At 40.2% G+C, this 21888-nt stretch overlaps 1 protein-coding gene across 2 annotated transcripts in view; it reads right to left on the reverse strand.

The window, feature by feature from the left end:
- Nucleotides 1-456: 456 nt before the first annotated feature.
- Nucleotides 457-21888, reverse strand: part of irx2a (iroquois homeobox 2a) — a 116237-nt gene continuing 94805 nt past the window's right edge. Inside the window, exons 1-3 of one of the 2 annotated variants that reach the window (XM_067602110.1) lie at nucleotides 5399-6086; nucleotides 3696-4101; nucleotides 457-2767 (exon numbers count right to left, since the gene is read on the reverse strand). In XM_067602110.1, the coding sequence (XP_067458211.1) occupies nucleotides 1872-2767; nucleotides 3696-4101; nucleotides 5399-5638 (1542 nt within the window). In that variant the 5' untranslated portion in view covers nucleotides 5639-6086 and the 3' untranslated portion in view covers nucleotides 457-1871. Of the gene's footprint in view, nucleotides 2768-3695; nucleotides 4102-5398; nucleotides 6087-21888 lie in introns of those variants that run through there. The other variant, XM_067602111.1, reaches the window with a different exon arrangement.

The raw sequence follows: 21888 nt of genomic DNA on the forward strand, positions 1-21888 counted from the left end.
TGCAATACAACTTGCATAAATATAGGCATCATTTCGCCATCATTTAAAAAAATAAATATCAAATGTAGGCTATTCCACTTTGAAGTCCTCAAGTTCACTTCAGCTCCCGTCCGCCTTGCGTCCCAATAATACACCTCCTTTTGCAAATACGGTTTCACAGAAAGGCCAAATTATTGTTGTTGTTTTTTTTCCACACGTAAATATATACTAAAATAACAAACCGTGGCAAATAAGCAAACTATAGGAACCTGAGAAATAACATGTAAATCACATATAATGGGAGATCTTTTTCAAACCAGCATATGAAATTATCCACAATGCATCAAAACAAAAAAACAAAAAACAAAAAAAAGATATAATACAATACTAATCTGACAAACGTGTGCTGTAGAGAGAGTCTCAGCCTGTGTGGGGCTGAGAAGGCGGTAGCAGCTTTTTCATTCCGACTATACGGTGGCACTAGATCCGGTTTGGAGTAAAGGTTATGGGGGTTAAAACATGAGGCTAAAAGGTGGTGTCCGTACTCGCCTTATAGTCAAAGCAATTGTGACACCTACCTGCAGACCATGGAAATTAAAAAAAAAATCCCACACGATCAAATGATCAATTCCCTCCACAATCCCAGAAAACACAAAGTTTATCAAGCTGGCTTTACCCAAAACACCTCTATACTGCAAGTGCTTATTAAAATCCCCATTGCTTAATTGCCAGTAAAAACCTATAGTCCTATATGCTATCCAGCGGCATTTACGCTTTGAATGTGCGTAAGGAAAGTAACCACCACCACAGCAACCTCACTGATATATTAAAGTGCAAATTTGCACTTGATGAATGCAGAGCAAAGTAACTGATTGTTTGCTTTTGGCTGACCCTGTGTAATTATAATTATCCAAAGCTGAAAGATAAGGTTTGGGGCCCAGGCGCGCGCGCGCACACACACACACAAACACACACACACACACAGACACACACACACACACACACACACACACACACAAACACACACACATCAGAGGGGACATTTAAAATATAATTCCTGCTCAAAGTTATGGCAACACGTCTCTGCTTTTTGAATTCCCAAGTTGCCACTGTATTTGTGTGTGTGTGTATGTGCGCGTGCGTGACTGCGCGTGGTTAGGCTGAGGTGAGGCCTGTCCTTATGTGGTCTTATTTTAATGTCTATATCTGCAGGTGTACTCTTACACATTTGTTTACAATAGGCTTTACTTATTATATCCCTATCGTTTATAATGCGAGCCAGCTGCAATTGAAAATCCCGCCGCATGTTACTTAATGATTTAATGAGATTCAGAGAGATCAAAATATGCATATAGTTTAAAAAAAAAAAAAAAAGAAGGAGGACGATTATAAACTGATCATTCCACAAAAATAACTGCGCTGAAAACGAATTATAGGCCATAGTACACGTTCATTTGCTTAGACGGTGCAGTAAATTGTCCATCTTAATAAGTCATTTAGTCTCATATTTACTCCTAAAATCGTATTGATCTTAAAACAAGTGAAAACCACCCAGTAGTGTGAGATAATGCCACTTGTTTCTCATGCAAGACTGCTTGAAACAAGTCTTCATTTTGTTGAAACAAGGCAAAAAAAACAAAAAACAAAACAAAACAAAAAAAAAATAACAGCCAGATCATCCAATGGCATCAGGACAATGACACATGAAAGTGACACAAAGAAAAACCAGTTGATTTGCATTGGAAACGAGTGAGCTCATTTGACTTCCACTTTTTTTGGAGCGATTTCCCCCTCACGTGTTTTAAGAAAAAATACAACCTCAAGATTCAACACTAGATTAAATAAGTTTTCAAAATGGTTTATCATTTCTCAGCAGCGGTACCGCGTCGTTATTACGTACCTTTCTTTGCCTCTAAATTTGCGGGTCTGAAATGCTGTTGTTGCTGCTGCTCGACAACAACAATCTGGTTTGGGTTATTTTTAACGAGGGGAGAGTCTGGCCTGTGTTTGGAGTTTGTGCTCGCCTCCAGAGAGCTGAGACCCTCGTTTGCAGCAGCAGCGGCGGCGGCGGCAGCGGCGGCGGCAGCCAGACTCACTCCAGATGAATTAGTGTACCGCAGGATCCCTTGGCCCTGCAGGGGGCTGAAGTTGCCATAGTTTGTGTAATTGCTATAAAAGGGAGAAGTGTAATAAATAGGTCTTCCAAGGATGGAGGGGGCCGGGTAGAGGGAGGGAGAACTGGAAGCCGGGGAGGTGGTGGAGGGCGTGGGGGGAGTAAGGAGGCCACCGCTGGAGGAGGGGCAATTCGGTTGCCCGGGCTGCCCCAGTTGCTGTTGCTGATGCTGCTGCTTTTGGTCTGAGGTAGCAATCTCCGCCAGCGACCACAATTTGGGCTTGACTGTAGGGTTTTGAGGCGCCCCCGATGAAGGTCTGCTGTCAAGGCATGAAGACGATTTATTGGTGTTAATATTGTTGCTATTGACGAGGCTCCGGGCCAAATCCTCGCGTTGGTTGTGGAGATGGTGGAGATGATGGAGGTGGTGGTGGTGATGGTGTTGGTGATGACTGAGAACCGGCGCTTCGACCCCCGTTAGAGGTGATGATGTGACGGGTTTAGGGGAGAGCTGGAACCGCGGCGGGTTGTGGTTCTGGTCCTCGCTGTCCTCCTCGTCGCATTTGTCGCCGCTCTGGTCAGAGCCCAGCTCTCCCACACGACAGCTGACCTTCTCCCCGTCAGACTCCGCCGAGCAGGAGTGGTCCGTCAGAGTGTCAACGTGCAAGCTGATACCTGAGAAAAATGAAAAAGAAGAAAGAGAAGAAAAAAAGAAATAAGAAAAAAACATAGTATGTTAGAGAAAAGACATATAGAGAGGAAGAACGAACGAAAAATGGCTAAAAGAGAGGACAAAAAGAAAAGAAACTGACAGTAGACACGTCTCTTATTTAATTAATGACAAATATTATTCTAAAAGAAAAAAAAGAGCAGCTGAGAAGGTGTGAAAATGAATGCTCTCAAACTTATTTTGCGGTTCATGTATATTCCACCTTCATGTGTATTCAAACTAATCAGTTGTGTGTTTTACAACACACCTCGATAAGAAATCAATGATCTACATCACGTCTAAAACTAGCCTATTTTTATGTGATAATAATGTCTTTTTTTTTTTTTTTTACATAATTAATGACATTATTAAAATGCAATCAAGAGAATACTTTGTAACATTAACAATCTAATTTCGTTGAAGTAACTTCTGCACTCATGGTGATTGTATGTGTGTCTGCAGTGACATGTCATCAATAATAACAATAAACTCTTCACCTGAACAGGTCTAGTGTTGGTTCTTTAACCAAGACCACATTTTCATTTAAAAAATAAATAAATAAATAAAAATAAAAAGCAATCAACATAGTAAATAAAATAATACATTAAGCCAGATCTCTTGCATGAACTAAAACTATTATAATACATATATGCCTATTAAAACCTGTCAACTTTCTCATTTTCTTTCAATATAGATAATTTATATATAATATAATATTCAAACCAGATTATTTGTATTAGAAATTATTTCATCATTTCATGTCCTAAATGTATTATTGCTGTAAACAACTAATAAAGTAAATAAAAGGGGTCCACACTTCCCCTCCTTCTCACCCCCCATCCTACCCTCAATTGTTAAATGGATCATTGGCTCGGTCGCCAGATTATAGCCCACCTTCATCCTCCGCTGAAGCCTCGCTGTTATCCAGGGTTTTGTCAGAGCGCTCCACCTCTTTCCTCTCTCCGTCCCCGTCCTCCTCGTCCTCGTCTTCGCTCTTATTCCTGGGCGCCCATGTCATCTTGTTCTCCTTCTTGAGCCTCCTCCTGGCGTTGGCGAACCATGTGGATACCTGCGTCAGGGTCATCTTGGTGATAATGGCCAGCATGATCTTCTCCCCTTTCGTCGGGTATGGGTTCTTCCTGTGTTCCTGCAGCCAGGCCTTCAGGGTGGCCGTGGCGTCCCTGGTGGCGTTTTTGCGGTACGCCGGGTCGTTGAGTTGGTAGGGGTACCCTGGACTCCCGTATGGGTGGTAACTTAATGCCCCGGCCATGCCTGTCGTGTGCGCGTCATATGGAGAGCTCTGGAGGAAAGTTGAAAAAAGTCTTAAGTCTGCCGTGTGCCTTCTGGTACCTAGTTTTATAACTGTGTTTTCCCTTAATATTATTTTAAAAGATGACAGTAATGTAGGGTTTGTAGTAAGGTGACTAATTCACAAAACAAATATACTGTATGCTCCAAAAACAAATATTAAAAAAAAATCTTAAAACTCGTGAAATCATGGATTACATTCTGCTACTTAAAACAATCGACTCATGATTTTTGGAGACCTGTTGGAACAGGTGAAAAGTGACTATACAGTTGTATAAATACATTGTCAGGTTTTATCCCCACTTTTTGTTTTCTATTAAAAATATGATTTAAATATTTTGTTGTGTATGTTTTTTTTTTTTCACAAAGTAAAAAAAAAAACTAAATCTGCAATCTGTGTAATTGCAAGCAGGGACATTGAACACACCGTGTGGAAAAGCAGGCCGCACAAAAGCATAAACTAATGCTTAACTAATAGTTAAGATCATTATCGGATTAACTAATAACAGGGCTCCAGTTAATATAGCTGTTAAGGTCATAAAAGGGATATTTCAATTTTCAGTAATCACCTATTAACTTCCTAATTTTCTTTCGGTGGCTGCTTTTTGTTTTGTTGTGGCAGCCGCAATGTGTTAACATATCTTCTCTTTGCAGCATTACAAATCCCATTAGCAAATCACTTGATATGCACCTTTCCTAAAACGCTTGAAGTGCCCTGTGACATTAGCATTGCGAGTCTTGCTTTTCATGTTCAAATTCCGTTTATTCAACTCAGAATAAAGTCAATAACTTCATCCCCTGGTGATTTTAATGACTGCTGGGGAAGAAAGAGTTATAGCTTTGGTGTTATGTTAATTTCCTATGACACATAAAGTCACTGCTAAGAGACTAAACGGTTCAAATGAAAATATTAGTTAATATTCAGTTTTACATAATTAGCTGCGCAGTGAGTGTTAAGCGTTGGTCAAGCCGGTACAATTTGCAGCTCGTGCTTAAAAATCCCATTTAAGCCAAAGGGGTCAAGGATTTTATAGCAAGGACCCGACGACTAGGCCACTAGATATGAATGTATAGCAATCGTGCATTCACTAGAAAAGTTCCGCAAACACATACTGATGGCTGAATCATAACATAAACATTGTAAACCTGCGCCGGTTTAATCGCGCTGTATGTCTGTGATAGACAGTTTAACATTTTGCGCACTAAAGGCTTTAACACGCCGACACATTCACCTACTGTGAAACCTTATCATTTTACAGAATCATACACGGATTGATGTTATATTTTACCATGTAGGATGGGAATCCCGTGGTTGGATCCGTGGAGTATGACAGTGGACTGGAGAAGCCTGCACCAGCCGAGGCGGAGAAAGCAGCCGATCCAGGGTAAGGGCTGAAGGCTGAGCCAGAGGACGACCTCGCCAAGTCTTCGTTCCGCGGGGCAGCCAGAGCCGAGGCCCCGTAAGCCGGACACGAATAAAGAGCCAAAGAGCCCGGGGGCTGGTAGAGGTAACCCTGAGGATAGGACATTGGAGAGCGCGGTATGGGTCGCCGATTCCAAAAAGGAAGGGAAAAAACGCGCAGGGCGGCGGGCAACAACAGCCAAAACAGTAAACAATCAACTCAATAATCAGCCGTGCAAACAGTCATCAGACAATGAAAATAAAAAAAAAAAGTCCTCCCTCCACAGCCCCCTTACTGGGAAAAAAACCCGAAAGATCTGTTAAAGTGCCCACATAGAGGCAATGTGGCATGCGTCTTGATCCCCTAGCGTCCGGTGTTTTTAGTACGCAGCACTATGAAGTGAGGAGTTAGCAGGGAAGGAGCCAGTGGAGTTTCAGACACACAGAGCATTGGGGGAAACTGGAGCTGTCACTCCGGCTCATCTGAATATCCCATCCCCGCCCCCTTTCTGCCTCATAGAAATGGAGCCTCGGAACAAAACCAAGACTCCACACTGCAAAAAGTAGCTAGGGTCTATGCATCTTGACTAGAGTTGTTTCGTTTAGTGTGGAGGTTAAAACAGATTTTTTTTTTTTTTTTTAATAAAATAAGAAAATACACCAGCTAGGTGAGACTGTGACTGTTGCTAATGCAAATCGACTGGTCAACAGCTGCGGTCTGCCTTATTTGTCATCTGTTTCAGGAGGATTCACCTCACAGGTGATGCGGATCAGAATTTAAAATTGAGTCATTTTGACATTTCCTTTTTTTTTATTTTCATAATTTCGATCAATGTTTAAACGCTCATATTACATTAATTTACAATGATATATTGGATATTTTTTGCAGTACAGGACACAAACAGAGATACGTGGAGAGAAAAGTATACACAATTAGTTGTCCTGCTTTATAGAACTCAATCATTTTTTGCACCACCCGGTTATTTGTTGTTATTGTTTTTTAAAAAAAATGAGGATGACTGTGGCACAAAACGTCTGTCTGATCAAAACTTGCGCGCACTCCCATTACAACTGTACGAGAGAGAGAGAGAGAGCGAGAGACAGAGAGAGATGTGGGGAGAGAGAGAGGGGGAGAGAGACTATAAAATGGCCAGTGCTCTCCACTTGCAGCTGGTTGTTTCGTCAGTCCGGCTATCAAACGTGGACACATCCATGAATGCGTGCGAGCACCGATAAGTGCGCGCGCGCTTCCTCGGGCAGTGAGCGCTCTGGCCTGCGGGAGGCGTAACCGGCTCCTTAATTTCCACCACTTAGCGCATCTCAAATACGCTCATCCCTTATTATTACAATTACATTCATCAGCAATAATAAAGCTGTTGTTGTTGGCTGATTGTCTCTGTATGAGGGACAGACTCGCTTCTATACAGACACTAAGCCAACCACCAACACTATTAAAGTGTGTGTGTGTTCGCACTTGTATCAGTGAGTTTGACAGTTTTTGTTTTTTTTGCCAGTCTGTTTGGGCAGTCACCTGTCTCCACTGTTGTGTATCTATGTGTGCGCTTTTGGACGTGTCTACATGCAAAACAGGGCATAGCCTTGTCCTTTATTATTGTGATTACAGACATTATGACCTCTGTTGGAGACAAGCGATACAGCACAGCATGTTGGAAACCTGAAACTATGACAGCGGTTTTTGGGACGGGCAGTCAAGGTGGCAACTATTGGACAGACGAGTGGGCTAGCAGTCTTCCTCATCAGCATTCATCCAAATGAATGTATTCATCCATCAGGTGCTTCCCCCTCTCTCTCTCTCTCTGCCCCCCCTCCACCTCCACCTCCACTGCAGTGTGGTCTAGCAATGTTGTAAACAGCAACACCACAATTTAAATCGGTGCAATACAGCGTGCCTGTTAGCAGGACTGACACATTTATTTATAACACATAAACACCTGCATGTATTATGGTGTGCAAACGATCTTTTACTCCTTAAAGATTACTTATGTGCGTCCTAACACATTATAATCATTATACAGTGCAGTTTTGTTAATTAATACACAATATCCCACAATGCCCTGTATTCTAATCCAGACTTAATTAGAGCCGTAATGGGGGCAATTTTTCAATTTAGGCTACACTTACAGAGGAGACACGGCAATGTTATGACTATTATACGTCTAATAGCGCATATTGTTATCACATGCCTGTATGTATTAAGTACAATATTGCCAGGAATTTTTTTTTTATTATTATTAAATACCTACATTTAATACCAAATAGAATAAAGCATATTTAAAGAAGTCTACTGATAATGTTTTTTTTTAACATCATAACTTCTATTCTTATTTTGAAGATGATACTATCATTGACACTCCACATTAGCCACAAAGTTAACTGTATAAAAAGTACTGCATACCCTGTTACATCTTATAGAGCTTCATTGTAGGAAAATGTGTCTGAATACATTATAACACAGCAGTCAATGTGTTTAATTATGATATTATAGTAAAAACAGGTAGAGCATATTCCCCATTTCCACCTGGTTACTGAGAAATTAAACATTAAAAACATTAAAAAATAGTTTAGGTAGTTGTGAACTTGTTTAAGAAGCAGGTCTGACCGTATCCTGGGACTGGGCATGAACAACTTTATGAGAACATCAGAGAAAAAAACCCAGAAAAACATCCAATATTAGTGTCAGATAGTCCTCGACATGCATGGCTGTATAAGCAGATACTTCCTGTCCTAATAATCTCCATTGTTTCCAGTCTGAGAAAAGTTTCCTTCTTGTGGCATATGGAGCATTATTATATCTTCATATTTATATCATCTGTCTCCTATTCAGGAAATGGTTTGTATTTTTAGGATAATATAACCAGTGTCTCTGTTTCAGGCAGGAGTAATCAATCTCAGAAGAGTAAATGAGTAGTCTTATTATAGATTGGGTCCAGATATGGCTGACTGGGAGTACTGTTTGGCCCACACCAGGGGGCACTGTCTCCTCTACACACAGACCATAGGCTAACCATCAGTACTGTACCTTCACTGTGAACGTGAGTGTGTGTGTGTGTGTGTATGCGTGGTCTGTGTGTTCATTTGTATGAGTGCAAGTGCATACAATGGTGTGTGTGTGTATATGTGTGTGCATGTAAATGTCTGCGTGTGTCCATATGCATATTGTCAGCGTGAAAGTACACCTGTGGGCCTGTTATGGTGTATAACTTTGTGTGTGTGTGTGTGTTGAACTCTGCAGTAGTACATTCCGGTCTCAGTTTCAGAGTCAGGCTGGTGCTCCTAAGATATTTTAGTCCCAGCCTGATGGAGATATAGGAGATGGGAGAGAGGAGAGAGACAGACAGAGAAGCAGACAGACGGTATAGAGAACACAGAGACAGTAAAGCAGACAGATGCAGTGAGACAGAGAAGCATCAGGTCAGACAGACAGATGTAGAGTTAGACAGATACTCTCTCCTTATTATCAGCAGTTTAAACTATCATAAATTAGTCGTAGAGGTGACTGTTAAAACTGTGTAAAGATAACAGTTTTGTTGGTGATGTTAAGATGAGTGATGACAAGTTATAAACATGGAGGGAAAAGAACATCTTGATCAACAGTATATACTGTACTTTTTTGTCTATTTTACTGACCTTATATACAAAAAGGGCATGAATGTCTGAGAGCAACACAATTTGTATCCTTGGAAAAATTTCGTTTGACATTTTTAAGTTGATAAAAATTACTTTTTCCCATTGATTTTCTTTTTAATTTTGGAGAATTCGCAGGCCATCCACACAAATACACCTTACCTTAATACACACATTTAAAAAAAATAAAATTATGTGTTATATTTATATAAAATCCCCCCAAATAAATTAGCTTTTAATATTTGCTAAAACAACAAAAAAAATCAAGACACACAAAATACATATGGTTGTTTAAAGGACAGAAGTAGCTTCACTGCCTCTACTCACTCATAATAACTCCATATCAGATCCAGTCATTTTATGAAAAATGTCATCCTTCATAAATGAGGGAAACAGCTATTGATTTCTCATCTGTTCACTCCCTACAGAATTTACTACTGAATAATGTAGAACTGGAGGAGTTGCTTGTATTGCATTAGTTGATGATTGCTAACTGCTAATCCTTTTTGATATTGAGTAAATTGCCCAGAGTTCAACTGAATATCTAAAGGATTTCACTATGATGTCATGCCCTTTGTTTATTACACATATGACTAAATAAGTATTGATTTTAAATATTTCATATGCTTTTGAACCTCTGGAGTGCAGCTGTTATGAACAATTTGTATCTTATCAACTTATATGACTTGCATTGAAATAAGGGGGTTTGTGTGTTAACTATGTGGGTGTTTAGGGGTAATGTGGGGTGGAGTTGGGGCAAATCTGCATGTATGTGTCTGTTGTTCTATCACTGTCTAACTAGATGATGCATTGCTAACAGTGCAGTGTTGTAGCAGCATGATTAAGGCCTGAGCCTGGCTGTTGCTCACAGTAACGACTGCCTCTATGTCATTGTGACTTATCAGAATGGTACACCGAGTTTGTCCACCTTGAAAAACTATTTTGTCTTTTTGTCTGTATCTCTGTAGCTTCGGGCTCATCCTTCAGATTTTTTTTTTTTTTTTATATGGAGTGAGGTGTTGTGCTCATCTTTGCTGGAGAAAGTCTTAATTTCACATCAGTCGAGAGTAGTGTGCATTATGCTCTTACCACGTGACTACTTACTCTCCTGAAACACCCAAAAAGCTCTAAACGTTTCATCCTCTGTGGGCTGGTGAGAGAATGTTCAGTATCCCAAACTTGCACAAAGCACAGCGCATGTGTGTTTGTGTGATCGTGTTTGTGCGTGGGCGTGCGGAGAGAAAGAGAAAAACTGCATTGTGATCTCTCATGGTCTAACTTAGTTAGCCGAGCAGACTTTCTGTCAGCTTCATGTGATCAAAACCACTTCTCCAAAACTCTCGAGATCAATTAAAAAAAAAAAACGTCAAAATGTTACACGTGTCTTTGCGTATATGTCATTACAACAGTGTCACATATGATGCATTTTGATACAAAGCACTTCTAGAATTGATCCCCTCCCCCCTTTGGGTTTTGTCACGGAAATGTCTTTGGTCTTTTTTTTTTTTTGTACAATGGGGGAGGGGTCAGTAAGGGGAGGGAGTAACTGGGGGGACGAGGGGTTGGGTGGCAGACTGGCGACAGGCCGTCATCTCTCTCCCCGCCTGGCATCTGCCCACTGCTGCCAACCCTCTTCTAATCAGCAGCCGTCCATGTGCTTGGCAGCAGAGGGGGTTTCAAATCAGCCCCTCGCCCCGAGTTAAAAACCCTAAGCTCTATCACTTTGTAAACGGGTACCTTTAGGGCGACTGAAGCAGGGATGCCTCTGATGTGCTGAAGTGGAGAACATCGGTTGCCACGTTGCCTCGAATACGTTATGCTGCTAGCACTGTTGTTGCTGTTGTTCTTGTTCTTGTTTATCTTTTTTTTTTCTTTTTTTTTTTTTTTTAAAACCAAAATCACAAGGCAGCTCTTTCTTTAGGTTTGATTTGTTTAACATGCTGCTAACTGACATGGATGTTGGGAAAACAGTTCTCGGGGAGGAAAGTGAAACAGTAAACCGATGGGCTTGAAGTGTAATTCCTCTTGAAAAAAGCAGGCAACAACTGCACTTGTAGTGAAACACAAGTTAGCTGTAGTATTTTGCTTTATTCTGACATGTTGTCTGAATTGGTAAGACAAGGAGAAAGATGTTTTTGCTTCCTAATTCATGGCTGAAAAAAACTTCTTGCACAAGTGCTGTCTTGGAAACCACAAACATTACATTTTTTTGACAAAATACTGTCTTGCAGATTCCAAGTGTATGACAAAAAGGCTTACAATGAAAACTTCAAATATGATGACACTGGGGCCATTAGGCTTACATCCCAATCATTATATGGAACAAAAAAAATAGATAAAAATGAATTTTGCGGTGTATAGCATGAAACTACATGGCTCATTCATGTGTGGGGTGGAAGGTGGTGGTGGTGGGGGGGATTAAGGTGGGATGGCTGTTGGCTTCAGAAGTAACAAGCACAAAGAATGGGCTATGTGGAAGGGGAAGAAGAAAAAAAAAATCCACAAATTATAGGAATTATGTGCAGCATGGGTTTCAAACACACACACATCCAGACAAGCTGATTGATGAACCAAACGAGTCGCCGAAAATCAAAGGGGGGAAATAAAGGGAGACACAAAGGGGGAACAATTTGAAATGGACTAACCCTCTCTGGTGGCTCTGTAGCCAAGGGTCGGACAGATAGGGTTGCCTAGAAAGAGTCTGCTGACAGCCAGTGTCACTGGGCTTTGTAATCATTGTGCTGGACCTGATAGGGTTACTAGCGGCTAATCCAGGCTGACCTTGGTTAGGTGCCCTGAATGAGGATGGCTTTGTACAGTTGGGACAAGCTAACAGTATGACGGTGATGCTGACATATAATGTCTGCGTGGGGACTTGCCACCACAGCTCTTTTGTTGTGCTATCGAGTTGCAAGTCTCAGCCACACACACAAAAAATGTTTTTCTCTTTTCGCTTTGGATGGAAGAAAGGTGGCATTTAAATTGTCGCTGGGGAGAAGGTAAGGTTGTATCTCAAGGTTCGAGAGGTCAGCTCTTGTGTTGGATGGTGTTCGAATGACTTCAAAACAAATCCTATCGTGATGAAATTTCATGTTGTTGCCACGTAATCGCCCGTGTGTGTGCTACCACGTATGTGTGTCTGCAGCAGATGTGATAGAAATGCCACCTCACATCGACAACATGTTCCTACAAATAGTATCTCTAAGACAAGGCCAAACTGATACAGCTGCACCCCCCCCCTCCAATGGAAACATGTTTTTTCACAAAACTGACATTCTTCAGGAGAAAAAGGGGAGCGAAATAAGAAAGTTTGTTTATCTAGATATACACTCAGACTTGATGTCACGGGCTCAACTATGCAAATAACTAATAATAAAATTTAACTAATGGCATTTTTTAAAATTTCTGCATATTATTAATTAGGGGTACCTAATTAGGAGAAACAATAATTTTATATTGACTAAAAATGTACATAAGCTATGCCACATAAAAACATGTCTCCTCCTTTCTTTTCTTTTTTTTTTTTTTTTTTTTTTTTTTTTTAATGGTAAACAAATCTTGCACCATCTAATACACAAGATGATACAATATTAACCAGAAAACCCACAGAATTATTACTTTTGTAAGACACTGTATCACATTGATGAAAGAACAGGAGAGATGGAGAAAACTGCATTTTATGTCAGGCATCATATAATACACACACACACCAGCTTGCATCTGACGTCCACATATACACATCATCTCAACAAAACACACACACACACACCTTCAGGCTCCAACCGGTGTGAAGGCAGTAGAGAGAAGGCATCCTTTCCTTTCTTCCTGCCAGGGAGAGCTGTAAACGGGAATGGGATTCCCATCCCCTGGAGCCTGCTACTAATCCACAACAGGCCCACTGCTGGATTACTGGGGACATCAGCTGACATGCCAGCTAGTGTACACACACATGCACACACACACACACAGGGGTGCAAACACACGTGCACACTCACCTACACACACACATGAACACACATTAGTGCATGGACACATTTATGCCAGCCACACAATATGTGCAACATATACACTCACATACATGCACATCAGTGGTCATGCATACAGACGTGGATGGAGACACACACACACACACCAAATGTATACACAAAAACAGACAAATCACACACATAATCAAGACCTGGAATGCAGCTCATAGCTTTAATACATTGGCAGGACAATATAGAGATTGCCATATTTCTACAGTCAGGAGTTGGCAGTAATGGCTAAGACTGTCCTCTATTGTCCCTGCTGGTCTGGATGCTGATTGATGTATATGCAGTCCCTCACAGTGCAATTATACACATCTATCCTGCATTGTGTGTGATTATGTGCTTTGTAATCGCTGTGATTACTTTTGTAGCTGAGGTGGAGTTTTAAACTAATCTTTCTGAAACTGCAATTCACAAAATATGTCTTTGTGTCTCCTGTCACCCCAACCACGAGGCAAAATATGAAATGTCAACAACAAATACCCCAGGAAATCAAAATTAGAATCAAGTGTATTGGTCAAAATGTATTGATGTATAGAATTTGAGGTTGGTTGTCAATAGCTCTCAGCGCTACATCATACAAACTGAAAGATAAATAGATATAATTATGTGTAACATTAAAAATATTGTGTGAAATATGCATTTTACACCAATACTTCATAATTTTACATGAATATTTGTTCCTTCAGAATATATACTCATTTTATTGTACTTTTGTATACCTCAAAATGACATTCTTTACATCGGTGCCAAAAATACCCATTATACCCATCACAAGTCATTTAATATAGACTGATTTCTACCATGGTGCATCATGAGAAGCTGCTGAGATGAATCACATTTACAAGCTTCTGTATGTTATGTTAAAAAGAATGCAGAAGACACAAGCAAACAATGATGTAATGAAAAGGATAATATAATTTTGACAGCTCCTGTTTGTAATGTGCAAACAAGCTTTTTTAAACAAATTACAAAATACTGACAGACCAAGAGTACATTTTCACACAACAGATCAACTAAAAATGCATCAGTATCTTTGTTTTAGGTAATGTAGGGACAAATGCACATATTATCCATTGATGTTGTTATTTATGTTAAATCTTTGCTTTTTTATATAATCTGCATTATGCAAATTTGCATTCGATTTCACAAAAGTTATCGTATCATCATTTAATAATATTTATAATTCCATATCTAAAATAGTTTTATTGGATGTCCAATTTAAATGAGTTTAAAAAAAAAAATTGGCACTTGTTTGGAAGCTCAGATGCAGCGCTAAGTCAGTATTGCTAGAAAATATCAGCTCCAACACACAAATCAGCTGTAACGCATTTCAAATGCAGTCAGGTAAATCTCAGCCCATGATTAGGTCAAGCGTGGTGGCGGTATTTGTGGTAAACACTGTTCCGCTCTGGGGGCTAAACGTTTGTGTCAGTAAAGAATAATTACACCCTTCGATGTTGTATCTATCGTGTTAATCTTGGTCCACAGCAGCCACTTTATTCTCTCGTTTGTTTAATAGCTCACTAGCAGCTTTATTGTTTCAAAGTGCTCAATAGCAAACCTGTAAATTCTCTGTTCAACATTTGCCCCCGTGGCGTTGTGGTTCACCGGTGCTGAATGTTGAAATAAAGCAAACAGTCATTGATCTGCAATCAAAGATCCAGGACAGGAGGTCATTTACATGTAGAGAGGGGAGCCATTAGGAACTGTGCTGCAAGGCATGTGTGGAGTTAATTTCATTTAGCAGGGGTTTGCTGGCATTATCGACTTACCTGCACTAGGTATATGTTGCAAAAAACAAAAAAAAAAAAAATCACTAAGCTGTTCTAAAATATTGTGTGCAGTAGTACTAGATGCTGTCTGTTGCTAATTAGAAATGGATGTGCATGTGTGCTGTTCACAACAAAGCCAAGTTAATTATCTGGGGACCAAGAGAAAGAGACAGGCTTTATACTGTGGGCCTTGATATGAGGCAAAGGAATCAGATATGAGGCAAATGGCTCTTGAAAATTAGGCACAACCACTTATTGGCAGTTGGTCAAGTTTGCAACTGTCCCAGGAGTCCTGAGTGCTTATGCAATGTGTTGCAGCTTCTGTTAAAATTTGATGATTAAATGGGCAAATACTTCCTAGATTTGTAGACTGAGAGTGGGGCCTGTTTATTTTATTTATTCATAGCGTGAATATGAATAATTTACTGGTCAGCAGTTTTTGTCAGAGGAAAATCATTATTGTGTGTGGCAGGCTAAAGGTTTGTGATTTCTACATTTGGCACTTTTCCACTGTATTGACAGCCGCCAGCTCAGTCAGGGGCATCTCACTATATTTGCTTAGGAAACAGGTCCGTCACTTTGGATGCTGGTTTAACAGGTTGTCATCATCTTGTGAAAATAAAAAAAAACATCCCCTATGTTTAATGGCTTTATTTTACCTGCATGTTTCCCACCATTTAAGAAGGATTTTTATCATTTGTTTAGTTCCAGACAACAATTACATTTGACAACGCCAACAGAAAAGAAAAGTTCTTTGCTGGCAAATACTAGTTTTATAACTTATTTCAGTTTTGCAAGCTAAAGCTAGTTGATTTGGATGCAGATCTTATGTTTTATTTTGGTCACCTGAGCCTCAATTTGCTATTTAAAAGAACTGTTGTTGTCATTACCTTGACTTGTGAAAAATAGGCCTATATATTGTTTAAGTCATTTTTGTCATGATCTGGTTAATCTTACTGTCATCACAAAAACAACAAAGAATTGTATCCATTATTTTCGAGCCAGCCCGCATAGAAAGAAGAAGAAGAAAAAAAAAAAGTGTTTTGAGCATGCTAATATGCTCATAATGACAATGTAACCATGTGTGACACGATCAGTCACATGCTGGTTATTGAACAAAGTCTGTCCAAAATGTAACTTAAAAGAGGCTTGTGTTTTCTGTATAGTATTATGAATTTATGGGAAAAAGTGTTATTGTTAATAATGTAGGAGATAGTTTTATACAATGCCAGTATCATTGTTAAGTCAGTAACAGTAAATTTCCAGTAGGTGTCAGTGTCATCAACATCAGGGGATCACTAAAGTCATTAAGACATGTCATCTGAGAACCATGATTATCTGTCCAAAATTGTTTGCTGATCCATCACGTAGATGTTGAGATATTCCACTGAATATGAGATCATTTTGACCTGCTAGCGGCACTGGATGAAAAGTCAGGGGATCACCAAAGTAAGTGGAGTCTACCACTAGTACCTTCCACTTGCTGTCATAGCGAATTATTGTCGTGACCACATCTCCTTTTATCTCCTGAACAACAAAACATCCCGGCCAGGATGCAACTGGGTTGAGTGTGTTTGGACAGCGGGAGAAACACACACAAACATGCAAATCCATCACAAAAGTGCAACAGTTCAGTTTGCTCTGTTTAGTTTGTCAGTCATTGGTTTGGCAACAGTTTTACTAAGGCTGTAGTCAACCAAAGGAAATCTTTGTTGACTGAAAATGTACCTACTCTTCAACCAATTGATTGGTTGATGGGGTGGGGGGTGACGTTTACGTAATATAGTAGCCTAAACGAGTCAAGTTAGCTCTCCAAGCTAACGCGCTAACGACATTGCGTAGTTAGCATGCATCTAGTCTCAGTCTCTGCAACATTTTTTGCCAATTTTTTTTCCCTCTTCTTTCTGTTTTATGGTGGGTGGCAACCAGTGTTATGGTGCATTACAGTCTCTGACCACATTGGAGTGTGAAACAGTCTCAGCCGCAGTTATCTAGCCCCACAAATAAACACAGCGCTATCTTTTCGCTAAACTTTCAGGGGTTGTCCGACCAATGAGAATTTGGTCGGACAGGAGCATGTCAACCAACCAATCGACCAATCAACAGGGAGACTACAGCCCTAATTTTCACTTGATCAACATTATGAAGAAAATTGAGAAATACAGCAAACATGACATCACACTCATTTTAATCCTAACCAACATACTGCTCCCTTTTAACAAGTGACATTTTAAATTTGTGAAAAACAGGTTGGCAGACAGAGAGACGGTTTCCTTTGCCCTGTTTTCCTCAGTACTACAAGTGTCTTCTCTCCTACACTCAGTCAAGGTCAATTGAGTTCTCCAGTCTGTTATCAGTGTGTTTTTTTGATGGTATAGTGGAGATAACAGTGTAGTCAGAAAAGATGGAAGGAAGCAGGAGATCAAGAACTGCTGGTTTGGAAATAATTACTGCACCTTCTCCACATAGCAACAGATTTATTTCTAACCTTTAACATACTGTATTTCAACACACTCAGCTGTGCCCAAGGTGGTTAGCAGCAGAGGGTGGATTTATTGGGTTATAGGTTTGGAAATAGCTTGAAGTGTTTGACCGATTTTACAGAAAAGCAAATATGGATTTTAAATATTTGTTGTCCTTTTCTGTTTTGATTTTGCTCAGGATAATGCGGATGATGACTTACTGACATAGATTCAGAATATAGTTTAAAAAATCAAAAGAACTTGGTAAGTTTTAAGTCAAAACAGTATAACAATGGAATGGAAAGACATGTCTGATAGTGGTACAATGGATCATAGTTGATCCGTGATCCGTACGGATCGTCCCCGACAGTTCGGCACTCATGTGAACCGCGGATTAATTGCAAAATTCAATGTCCCATTTAAGACAAAGTAAACAAACTGCTGTTAGTACAAGTCATGGACAGACAGCGCGTCGCTTACAGGGATTTTGAAGAGCAACGACCAAACCAGCATTTAACGGGTCCGAAGTGACATCTGCAGGTATGTTAACATACTCTTAAATGTGCTGCAGCTGAGCAGCTAATTAGTGATCTAGCTGCATTTAAGACCACGGGTTCCTTGCTGTAAGTGTTTTACAGTTTTATTTGTCTCCCCCTTTTTTTTTTCTTTTTGCTGATCCGAAAAATGATCCGATCCGTGACTCAAATCCGTAATATGATCCAAACCGTGAGTTTTGTGATCTGTTGCACCCCTAATGTCTGATAGTCTTTACACAAAGTCTCACAGACTCATCAGATGTTTTGACACTAGCTATCAAATAATTCCTGATAGCTGCCTTCAAGATGTAGTTACCTATTGGCAACATCACAGATGAGAAATGACTGGTGCCAAACTGGCTGCACTTTGGGGATGACAATCCTGTTATATCCAAGCCACAGCCCTGTATGTTTTATCATAACAGAAGTCAGTAAAACTGTTGTATAAAGTGGTAGATCTGTTAACATTTGTCAAGCTTTGAATAGGTAACAATGCCATGGGGGCCAATAAGGGTCATTCTGATGATGTTATACTATTGAATGTGACCACAGCCAAGTCTGTTACCATTACCAAAGCATTACCCGCTACAAAAGTAAAACAAGAGGGGCCTTGATTTTTATTGAATAAGCTATTTTTTGGTGTTGTTTTGATCTTCAATTTGTGTATCTTGTAGTAAAAAACAAAATAAAGTAAAATAGATGTCTGCCATTTTACAACCACCACAATGTACAAACACACACAACCACATACACTGTAATCAGGACTTGCCTCAGTCGATAGGATCATCACTAAAAAGTACCGACAACACTTTGGCGGACCTCCATCTAACCAGACCTTTTCCCATCAAGGCACGATTATGTGACTAGCCCCGAGTTACTAGCAATAAAAGAAATGTCTCTCTTCTTTATTACATCTTCCAATCGTGAACAATGGAACGTTTGCCTCTGAGCCATTTATTCAGCTCTGATGTATGATTAGCACAGGGCAAATCAATACCATGTTGGATGATCTTAACGGAAAAGTACTGTGATTTCCCCTCCGTCACAGGGCCAAGCGCTGATATTTGTCTGTCAGCAGTGACATGCTATCTCTGGAAGGGGCACTAGGGCCAAAACACAGGTATTGATCCTGTCAACATTGATGGCCCTAATGGTATGGAGGATGAGGGGAACTGCCTGCCACTGGAAATGTAATGCACTGTATGGAATGGCCTCCTGCACCGGTGGAAGGAACATGATGTTTATCTGTTTTTATTGTGAATTATACTGGAGGTCCACAGTGAACATTGCACAAAGTGAATACGCTAACAAGGATAAACTTGAATGATCATGACTTGAGGAGAATCTTTTTTTTCTGTATTGGTAAACACACCAAGAGAAAATGTGCTGCTCAGCTCTGCTCATATTTTGTTGGACCATTAATGATTATGATTAAATTTTAGTATTTTTCTCCAGATTTCTTCAGTTTAATTCAACAATAAACTTTTGTTTGTCTGTTTCTCTTCCACGGTACAGCAGGTTTTCATCCTCTGCTGCTCCTAAAGGGAATATAAAAAGGTACCACCACCACTTTAGAAGAATGAGAAAATCTCATGCATGTTTCTGTGTATGCTTGTCTACTGGGACCAATGAGTGCAGGTTTATAGTTACACATGTTGTGCTTTAAGATGAGGCATGTATTCCTGTGATTGTAACATGATTTACATACATTTCTGTACTACAGAAGACAGTCACATATCAGCTGAAACTCTGCTTGCTCCCTTGTTTAGTGAAGGTCAGTCCATTATAATAAAGGCAGTGTCAGTAGGGTTCTTACTATTTGACTTTGCTTATAACAGAAGAAGAATGACAAAAACAAATCTTTATTGGTTAAACACATAGTAAAGGGTTTTGTGTTGTGTTATATTTATATTGGACACCACTGTTGGATTATCAAGAGGCAAATGTATTTAAGTAGTATCAGAGAGATTATTATAGGTGTATGTATTGCATGTTTGCATGCATATTTATTTTTCAACACCTTTAATATGGGACTGTAAGAAAAAAAAGAGTCTTTTTACAACAGATGTCCAGCAACCTTTATCAAAAAGCCGGCAGCTGCACTCAAGAACCTTGTTGTACCCCCACCCTGTACACACACACACACACACACACACACACACACACACACACACACACACCTTCCATTTTAGATTTACAGAAGAATAGTATGGTAAAAAGTCAAGCTAAGCAGTTAATCCGCTAGTTTGGCAGAAGTTGGCAGAAAAATATAAAAAAGGGGTCTAAGGAATTGAAACTCAACACAGGAGCCTGTGATTGCTTTAAAACAGCTGGCTTGCTGACCATTAACTTCATAATGTGTGTGTGTGTGTGTGTGTGTGTGTGTGTGTGTGTGTAGGGTGGGATGGGAGACTGAGGTGGTGACTGGCAAATAGCAAATAGTACATACAATATGTTGAAACTATTGGAACTATGCATATGCAATATGTGTACTTGCCAGTGCGTGCATGTGTTACATTAGTTTGTGTGTGTGAGTCTGTGTGTAGTCAGTGCCCCTGGCTAAGTCTCCTCAGATCTTTTCTTGTTTATGTATTCCCCTTCCTAGACTGAGGCCCCAGGAATATGCTGGGGGCTATACAGACACAGAAGAGTAGAAGGAACATTTTATTTATTCATTGTCAGGAATTATCACTCAGCATAAATATCAATACAGCCAAAGGATGTGAAGATTTGAGTTCTAATAGCATGGAAAATGATGGAGAATTGCAACTGGAGGAACAGAGGTTTCGATCTTTGATACACTGGCTTTATTTTCAAGTCAAATTTAGGTGAGAAGTCAAGTATAATTATCAAAAACAATGTGGTTTTTATGGCCATGAGGCTGCAGTTTTTTTTTAAATGAAGTCTGTTCTGCGTCCAAGTTTGAAGCATCTCAGGATTTGGATCCTCAACAACAAATAGTTTTATTTCCTGTATCACTCATCACTTCAATTTTCTTCCTAAGTCAAAATACATAAACGCTGTCCTCACAAATCTTTCTAGCTACCACGCTGCCCATTACAAAATTATGTAAACTCATTGTCTTGTTAGTCATCTGTTATTCCAGCTCTTCAAGAAAAAGCCAACATTGAGGTTAAGCTACAGTACATAACACAGAGCACAATGCCATCAGATATCTTGTCAGTCACGGACAGCTGGAAAAGGCACATGCACACAAACGCACACACTAAGATGTGCCAAGACATACTCTGAGTGCTTCTGGATAGAAACAGAGAGTGACAGTGATAGAATTTACTGCGATGGTATCAGCAAAGCAGCCATCACAGCTTTGGCAGATTGGAAGGCCATCAGGACCCATCTCCCTGGCTCTGATCAGTGTTCGCATCCTGACATCAGCCTGCGATGTTAACTCCAGGCCCTGAAAGGGGGCTATGAACCATGATCAGCGATATCTAGCCACCAGAAATAGAAATCCATTTTCCTTGCCTTGAGGAGGCGGAGCAGGAGGAGGGGGTAAATGAATATCAGTGGCCTCCTGGTCTGGTCTGGTCGGGTCTTAGTTGGGTGTCTCTCTCCCTCTGCTTCGCCATGCGGGGCCCTTCAGCTGTTTTTCCCTCTCCTCTTGTTCTGAAGGTTAAAGGATTAGGAGCTGTGTTTTCAGACCGGATTGCTGTCCTGGCATGGATTTAGATTTTGGCCACACACACCAGAAACTAGAGCCCCAACACACGCGCAGGTGCACATATGTACATGCAAACACACACACCAGACCACCAGCACCACCGCTGAGCAGGAGGTTGTGGGGATTAGCAGGAAATACCACAAGATGGTGGCCAAAGCATTTTTTTCCCCCTTTCTTCATGGAGCTAAATAACAAAATGAGAACAAACCAGAGGTGCTTGTACAAAGTTGTTTTTTTCACTCCCCCACC

This window comes from Thunnus thynnus, chromosome 10 (assembly GCF_963924715.1).
Source record: "Thunnus thynnus chromosome 10, fThuThy2.1, whole genome shotgun sequence".
Classification (NCBI taxonomy): domain Eukaryota; kingdom Metazoa; phylum Chordata; class Actinopteri; order Scombriformes; family Scombridae; genus Thunnus; species Thunnus thynnus.